The sequence below is a fragment of the Mizuhopecten yessoensis genome, unplaced genomic scaffold (assembly GCF_002113885.1).
Source record: "Mizuhopecten yessoensis strain PY_sf001 unplaced genomic scaffold, ASM211388v2 scaffold5343_1, whole genome shotgun sequence".
NCBI lineage: Eukaryota > Metazoa > Mollusca > Bivalvia > Pectinida > Pectinidae > Mizuhopecten > Mizuhopecten yessoensis.
The window spans coordinates 62,974-72,445 of NW_018406001.1; the positions used below are offsets into that span (position 1 = coordinate 62,974).

The following is a 9,472-nucleotide window of genomic DNA, read 5'->3' on the forward strand; positions in this document are numbered from 1 at the left end:
CATTACGATTCTGTAGTAAATGGTTCAACCGTTTATATTTACATTTGCATGGCATTGTCACTATATAGCCTCTTTGAAAGCTGTGTCGTTGATGGGACTTTAATTACCATGCATCACGAGACACAATTCTTAGCGTATTAATACAACACTGACCGGAACTACAATATCCAATATAAATAAACATGACGGCTGCTGAAATATCGCTGGGCATTGTGAGATTTGACAATGTCATTGTAAATTTATGTGCAAAATAAAAAATAAAATTAAAAAAAACACTTTTATCACAACGAAAACTAGACCAAGGTCTGCAATATGGTATAAAATGCAAATCGGTTGAAATCACCAATGCCGGCAATGGAAACAATTTTAACGCTCATGCAATTTATCAAAAATATCGTGTGTTACACTGCACTGGTCAACAGGGGTTCGTTAGAAATGTCTGAAATACACATATTCTATAGACCTACTGACACATATGTTACAGACCTACTGATATGAGTCACAGAACACATACACATTTCAGACATATGTAACGAACCTGTGCTCCGTTGCAAGATCACTCACTTCAAACGCTATCGGTTTCACGCATCTCGCATCTACGATTCCTCATTTTAATTCTGACGACAGGTCAAATAACGAGGCTGTTATAGAATCTACCGACTGTTGTCAGGTTCCGTACAATCAACAAATAAATTCACGCCTGGATTCTTCACAAAATGAGCAAAGAGGAAAGGTCGAATAAACTTCCAAAAATAACTCCCTCGTGGTTGGCAAGGTCGGATTTACGGTGTTCACTGTATTTGTCCATGCGCGAAATTTGTTCCGGGGGAAAATCGAAACAATTCAAAATCTAACTTCAAGCTCAGAGTTCTATTGATAAACTTAAATCACCCTAAAGACATATCATACGCAATTGTATTGATACTGAATTGTGGAATAAAATTGAAGTGTTTGTTTAAATATCAAAGTACTACTTTGTTCGCCAATCAACACGCGACCATACGCTGTTCAAACTTTTTAACGAAATTGTGTGGACTGTCGATAAGGCGGGCATTTTTAATTTTAAATATAAATTATAAGTTAAAAAAGAACATAAGAGGCAGAGAAAACGTAAATATAAGTATTGAACTGTTTTTGTATGGTATTAATGATCTATCTGAATGACACAGCTTTGCAAGCAAACAAATCATAATGCGCTAGCGCGCATTATGTTGTTTGCTTGCAAAGCTGTGTCATTCAAATAGATCATAAATACCATACAAAAACAGTTCAATGCTTAAACCAACTTAGTTTGTTACAGCAACAGTATAACGATCGGGAATCGAGGGTTCAAATCCAGGTCTGGCATTGTGGCAATTTAACACTCAGAACAATGTTGTTAATTTTATGCATATTTCTTCTGGCAATGTTTGTCAGTGGTACATAGATCCTTTAGCAGTGCTCAGACATTCCAGTACACATTTGTGTGTATTTTATATAAGGAACGAATGTCCACTTAGAGACACTTAACATGACACACTTGCTGTACAGTATTATATAAACACATTCCCTGTCCGGGTTGGAGGAAGATCTGTTCTCACAAGTACTTTTGTGTTGTTTATATGTCCAGATATATCTGTTCTCACAAGTACTTTTGTGTTGTTTATGTCCAGAGAGATCTGTTCTCACAAGTACTTTTGTGATGTGTATATATGCCTAGAGAGATCTGTTCTCACAAGTACTTTTGTGATGGTTATATGCCAAGATAAATCTGTTCTCACGAGTACTTTTGTGTTGTTTATATTCCAAGATATATCTGTTCTCACAAGTACTTTTGTGATGGTTATATGCCAAGATAAATCTGTTCTCACGAGTACTTTTGTGTTGTTTATATGCCCAGAGAGATCTGTTCTCACAAGTACTTTTGTGATGTTCATATGCCCAGAGAGATCTGTTCTCACAAGTACTTTTGTGATGTTTATATGCCCAGAGAGATCTGTTCTCACAAGTACGTTTGTGTTGTTAATATGCCCAGATACATCTGTTCTCACGAGTACTTTTGTGATGTTTATATGCCCAGATATATCTGTTCTCACAAGTACTTTTGTGTTGTTTATATGCCCAGAGAGATCTGTTCTGACAAGTAGATTTGTGATGTTCATATGCCCAGAGAGATCTGTTCTCACAAGTACGTTTGTGATGTTTTTATGCCCAGATATATCTGTTCTCGCGAGTACTTTTGTGATGTTCATATGTCCAGAGAGATCTGTTCTCACGAGTACTTTTGTGTTGTTTATATGCCCAGATATATCTGTTCTCACGAGTACTTTTGTGCTGTTTTTATGCCCAGATATATCTGTTCTCACAAGTACTTTTGTGTTGTTTATATGCCCAGAGAGATCTGTTCTCACGAGTACTTTTGTGATGTTTATATGCCCAGAGAGATCTGTTCTCACGAGTACTTTTGTGTTGTTTATATGCCCAGATACATCTGTTCTCACGAGTACTTTTGTGTTGTTTTTATGCCCAGATATATCTGTTCCCACAAGTACTTTTGTGTTGTTTATATGCCCAGAGAGATCAGTTCTCACGAGTACTTTTGTGATGTTTATATGCCCAGATATATCTGTTCCCACAAGTACTTTTGTGTTGTTTATATGCCCAGGGAGATCAGTTCTCACGAGTACGTTTGTGATGTTTATATGTCCAGAGAGATCTGTTCTCACGAGTACTTTTGTGATGTTTATATGCCCAGATATATCTGTTCTCACGAGTACTTTTGTGATGGTTATATGCCCAGAGAGATCTGTTCTCACGAGTACTTTTGTGTTGGTTATATGCCCAGATATATCTGTTCTCACGAGTACTTTTGTGTTGTTTATATGCCCAGGGAGATCAGTTCTCACGAGTACGTTTGGGATGTTTATATGTCCAGAGAGATCTGTTCTCACGAGTTCTTTTGTGATGTTTATATGCCCAGATATATCTGTTCTCACGAGTACTTGTGTGATGGTTATATGCCCAGAGAGATCTGTTCTCACGAGTACTTTTGTGATGGGTATATGCCCAGAGAGATCTGTTCTCACGAGTACTTTTGTGTTGTTTATATGCCCAGAGAGATCTGTTCTCACGAGTACTTTTGTGTTGGTTATATGCCCAGATATATCTGTTCTCACGAGTACTTGTGTGATGGTTATATGCCCAGAGAGATCTGTTCTCACGAGTTCTTTTGTGATGTTTATATGCCCAGATATATCTGTTCTCATATATCTGTTCTCACAAGTACTTTTGTTTTGTTTATATGTCCAGAGAGATCTGTTCTCACAATTACTTTTGTGATGTTTATATGCCCAGATATATCTGTTCTCATAAGTACTTTTGTGTTGTTTACCTGTCCAGCGAGATCTGTTCTCACAAGTACTTTTGTGTTGTTTATATGTCCAGAGAGATCTGTTCTCACAAGTACTTTTGTGATGTTTATATGTCCAGATATATCTGTTCTCACAAGTACTTTTGTGATGTTTATATGCCCAGATATATCTGTTCTCACAAGTACTTTTGTGTTGTTTATATGTCCAGATATATCTGTTCTCACAAGTACTTTTGTGTTGTTTATATGTCCAGAGAGATCTGTTATCACAAGTACTTTTTTGATGTTTATATGCCCAGAGAGATCTGTTCTCACAAGCACTTTAGTTATGTTATATGTCCAGAGAGATCTGTTATCACGAGTACTTTTGTTATGTTTACATGTCCAGAGACACACACTGTGAATCTTACGCCCACAGTTTAAATATCACTGGGAATACAGTTGCCTCTTGTAACTTGACAATTCCGGAAGTCAAATCACCCAAGAACCCCCTTTGCGTTTAGCCTTTCTATAATAACATTCTAACATGGATATACTTTCCAACAAATTACACAATTATTCAAATCATGCTTAATTTTAATGTTTTATTTTTATTGATTATAAAAACGAGTTCAGTCAAACACTTCTTTCTTTCGGACAAAGATTTATACCGAAATCCACCTAAATTTTAAAATAAAATAAAATTTCATTCCAGAACAAGAGACATTGATTTAATTCATATACATCAACTTGTTAATTATTATTTGTTTTTATTTCAGGATGGAACACGAACGCTTTTTGCGCTCGGGAAAGAAACTGTCGCGTCAAAGCAAGACGGTCTATACAAACGGGACCGAGCTCTCCAACGGATTTCATGGATATAAAAAAGATAACGAGAAATTGGAGAAAACGGAGGTCGCTTGGTACAGGAAAATATTCGACCAAAATGTCGTGCCCCTCTTCCTGATCCTCGTCACCCCTCAAGTGGGCATATTGTTTTGGTACACACTCAAACAGTGTGGGGGGAGCTACACCGAGCTCGGAGTCATGTTCTCCGAGAAATCCTTCTTTCCTGGAGTGTACGAAATATGGAGTCGCACTTTACACTGGCCCAAGGATGGGCTGTGTTTCTACATCCTCATTGGTTACAGCGCATGGGCTCTCTTCCTGATGGCGTTACTGCCAGGTGAAAAAGTCGAGGGTCCGATCACTCCCAAAGGAAACATTCCGATATACATTGACAACGGGTTTAAGCATTACGTTGTGACCATGGTCAGTCTGGCTGGACTGACCGTGGTATTAAAGCAGTATGGAATGAGTCCGTCCGTTGTATACGACCGTTTCGACGAAATTCTCTTGATTCTGAACGTATTTAGTTTGATATTTTGTGCTTTCCTGTACTTCAAAGGACTTCACGCCCCTTCTTCAACAGACTGTGGGACATCCGGAAACCCTCTATTTGATTATTATTGGGGTACCGAACTATATCCTCGGATTTTTATGTTTGATGTGAAGGTTTTCACAAACTGCAGATTTGGAATGACGGTCTGGGGACTCCTTGTCGCCATCTTTGCCTTAAAAAGTTATGAACTGCATGGTTTCGTGGATAGCATGTTTGTATCGGCCTTTCTTCAATTGGCGTACATCACCAAATTCTTTTGGTGGGAAGCGGGTTATATGCGCACCATTGACATCATGTTGGACAGAGCCGGGTACTACATTTGCTGGGGTTGCCTCGTCTTCATTCCGTCGTTTTACGCGTCCGTTAGTCTCTACCTTGTTGCCAAACCTGTCAACCTAGGTACAACGACATCACTTTTGATATGTCTTTGTGGCTTAACATCAATATATATAAACTATATTGCCGACTGGCAGAAACAGAGAGTTCGTCAAACTAATGGCGAATGTCTCATCTGGGGTAAGAAACCAAACATTCTCAGAGCGAAGTACATGTTAGAGAGCGGACAAGAAAGGGAGAGCATATTGCTCGCTTCCGGTTGGTGGGGAATGTCACGTCATTTCCACTACATACCGGAAATCCTGTTGGCGTTTTGCTGGAGTTTGCCGGCTCTGAGCGAGAATATAATGCCTTACACTTACGTTATCTTCCTCATTATCCTTCTCACTCATCGAAGCTTCCGCGACGACACAAAGTGCGGCTTGAAATATGGCAAGTTCTGGGCGGAATACTGCCGAAAAGTACCACATAAAATAATCCCTTACCTGTTTTAATTTTTTGGTCCATACGTTGATGGTTTCCCAACAGACAAACATGACCAATTCATCCAATCAACATTCTGAAATCTTCCATAAATCCAGAATGTGCTAGACAATGTAGTGAAATCACAATGAAGATGGGGACGATGTTGGATGCATTCATTTAACGTATGCCTTCGATTTATTGTCATAAACATTATTTATTTTCATGAACCTAATGTTGTGAAACTGGCGCTTTGTACGAATGAATCTTTTAAGAGCTTTATTTTTCTGTCAGCCAGTTTCATTCCGGATGTTTACCTCGTTGATGTCTACTTCCGGTTGTGGAAGTGCTAACTAGCGTAATGCTCCATTGTCGATGCAAACTATGTACGAGATCTACACTGGTGCTGCTTTATGTCAAGTAGTGATACAATAACAATACTCATAACGTAACTGTATGGTCGGTAGACCTCACGGGGTTCACCGCTGTTAACTGACGTTCATCGTAGCTTAATTCTATAACATAAACATCACTCGTAATATTTCTACTGTCCGCTTACATATCTATATTTTATGTACGCATAGACTATGTACGTATCCTCTTTTGATGGATGGTGCTTGTCTATAAGCTTTCGGTTTTGTTTTGTTTACTTTTATCATTTTGTACTTTGACGCTATCTTGCTTTTTTATTGTCGAATTAAATATTATCGTCAATGTTTTTGTACTCACTGTGACCGAGAGATCAAGCCAAGCCATGTAATCTTGCCTACTTGTGTAACATTTTTAACGGACTAGCTAACATGTACTGTTGTATAATATATTGACCTAGAGGATGTTCAGTGGATATAAATACGTGTTACTTAATTGGGAATCCGTTACTTGGAAAGAGTGAAAGCAACGTATGTGAACCAAAGTTTCCGATTTGAACTCTATGACCCCATTTCTTGAATAGTGTTCCTTATGCAGGAGCATCATTAACTGATGTAAGATGAGAAAAATGTCGAAAACTTAAAGCGCGATTTTAAATCGGCGTTTAAGGTACGAAAAGGTTGTGCAAATATCATTTTCCTTTGGTTTCGCATATTGATTACATAAAATGTACATAATTTATTTCTGAAAAAGGGTGAGAGTTCAATGAATGAACTGATTAGGGTGATTCAGGTATACGTGTTGCCACGGAATCAACCGAACTGCGATTCCGTTTAACGTTTGCTCCTCGGATGTTATCGAGTTGTGACGAAAAGTAATTTTGTAGAATTGTAGGATAATGAGATGAAAATGATATCAAGATGACATTATTTGTTAAGAACAATTTTAATTGCTTGAAAAAGCTTGGATTTTAGTTAAATGTCTGCTACATTTTAAAAGGTATCTAATTATTAGGCTTACGTGGTTAATTATTGTCCAAGTAAATGTTTGTAAGAGGAAGTGTTGTGAGTCAACTTATACATTATTATGACAGCCATTGCTAATTTGTTTTAGTTGGTTTCAGTTTTAAGAAATAACTTAAAACTAATCACGATATGCTAGTCTTCGGCAGCCCTCCTTTACCATGGTGGTGGCTTGCTATTCTATAAAGCAGCCCTCCTTTACCATGGCGGTGGCTTGATATTCTATAAAGCAGCCCTCCTTTACCATGGCGATGGCTTGATAATCTATAGAGCAGCCCTCCTTTACCATGGCGGTGGCTTGATATTCTATAAAGCAGCCCTCCTTTACCATGGCGGTGGCTTGATATTCTATAAAGTAGTGGTAGTTGGTAAAACATGTTAGGTCATTTTACGGATTTTTAGATAAACATATTTTAGCGGAATACGTATTTATTCAAAGTAATTTTAGAACATCAATGGCAGTATTGATCTGAACTTAATTTTTGTCAATAAATGCATACAAATCTCAAATATTCATCGTTTTGTTTACAATCTGTAAATTTTAAAAAGTAGATTTTTAACAAGAACCCATATACATGAGTTTTAAAAAAAGAAATGAAATCTTAAAACAAGCAACAATAAACATGAGGTTTCAAAGAAATCAACATGAACCGAATAAAATATAAAATATATTTTGAAATAAATAACCAATAAACATTGGGTTTAAAACACGTTCTCCAATACGGCATACGTCCTGATAGGACTAGAGGATCAGCAGAAGTCTGAATAACTGTTTTAAATTCATACTTATATAATTTTGATCTTTATTTCAAAACTGTTCGTCAAGTTTACTATGTGATTCTCTGTCGGCCAATTGCCTATATAATATGGGAACCTGTTGGCGTACTTGCGGACGGTGCCAGAAACGTTCTGATTTAGAAACCACATACACAATCCGTGAGCCAGCTGTAACCATGCCAACCTCCTATGTATTTATTCGGAATCGTACGACAATATCGTATATAAGTAGTGAGCACGCGCCATGCTGTAATACACATTAACAACTACCACATACCTGTCGTCAGACAAATCCAAAACAACAAATAATAACCGTAACACAAGTTCAAGACTAGACAGACATACCGTAACACAAGTTCAAGACTAGACAGACATACCGTAACACAAGCTCAAGACTAGACAGACATACCGTAACACAAATTCAGGACTAGACAGACAAACTGTAACACAAGTTCAAGACTAGACAGACATACCGTAACATTAGTTCAAGACTAGACAGACATACTTTTAAAGAGGTCGGAAAAGACGTTCCTGCTGTGAAATATATACACATAATGGTTATTCAGAGCAAACTGACGGACACTGGATAAATGGCTGTCAAGTGGCTTTAAGAGAAGAAACACTTAGGAAACAGTATTTCAATTCAAAAATAAAACTTCCGATGAATACTCTAAGTGGGTATGCTATGTCTGATACACGTTGTAGACGTACGTAACGGGGTCGTGTGTGGCTAGACGGAAGCCTGCAGCAGCATACCAAGTCATCAACACACAATAGGAATTCAGCACACATTGCATTGTGTAATATATATTTACTTTGTCGGTATGTTTTCAAAACGCATAGTTGTTAAAGTTTGGGCATCATATCGAGGTGATATATAAAGGCGTTATTAAGCATAATTAAGCATTGAACTGCTTTGGTATGGTATTTATGATATATTTGAATGACACAGCTTTGTAAGCAAACAACATAATGCGCGATCGCATTATGATTTGTTTGCTTGCAAAGCTGTGTCATTCAAATAGATCATAAATACCATGCAAAAACAGTTCAATACTTATATTTACTTTTTCTCTGCCTCTTATGTTCTTTGTTAACTTATAATTTATATTTAAAATTAAACATGCCCGCCTTATCGACAGTCCACACAATTTCGTTAAATAGTTTGAACAGCGTATGGTCGCGTGCTGATTGGCGAACAAAGTAGTACTTTGAAATTTAACAAACACTTCAATTTTATACTACAATTCAGTATTAATACAATTGCGTATGATATGTCTATAGGGTGATTTAAGTTTATCAATAGAACTCTGACATTTGTATCGAACCCCTGTTGATCAGTGCAGTGTAACAGACGATATTTTTGATAAATTGCATGAGTGTTAAAATTGTTTCCATTGCCGGCATTGGTGATTTCAACCGATGTGCATTTTGTATGATATATGCAGACCTTGGTCTTGTTTTCGTTGTAATAAAGGTGTTTTTTTATTTATTTTTTTCTTTTGCACATAAATTTACAATGACATTGTCAAATCTCACAATGCCCAGCGATATTTCAGCAGCCGTCATGTTTATTTTTATTGGATATTGTAGTTCCGTTCAGTGTTGTATTCACACGCTAAGAATTGTGTCTCGTGATGCATGGTAATTAAAGTCCCATCAAAAACACAGCTTTCAAAGAGGCTATATAGTGACAATGCCATGCAAATGTAAATATAGGAATACTGATGACATACTAATAGGAATATATTTATATTTGCATGGCGCGCATTATGT

General features: G+C 37.2%; 1 protein-coding gene across 3 annotated transcripts in view; it reads left to right on the plus strand.

Annotated features, from left to right (window-relative positions):
* Positions 1-9,472, plus strand: part of LOC110450587 (7-dehydrocholesterol reductase-like) — a 67,602-nt gene that overhangs the window by 49,260 nt on the left and 8,870 nt on the right. For 2 of the 3 annotated variants that reach the window (XM_021498187.1, XM_021498188.1), the window contains exon 3: positions 4,108-8,060. The exons of the other annotated variant lie outside the window; for it this stretch is intronic. In XM_021498187.1, coding sequence (XP_021353862.1) covers positions 4,109-5,560 — 1,452 coding nt within the window. In that variant the 5' untranslated portion in view covers position 4,108 and the 3' untranslated portion in view covers positions 5,561-8,060. Of the gene's footprint in view, positions 1-4,107; positions 8,061-9,472 lie in introns of those variants that run through there. 3 annotated transcript variants of the gene reach the window in all.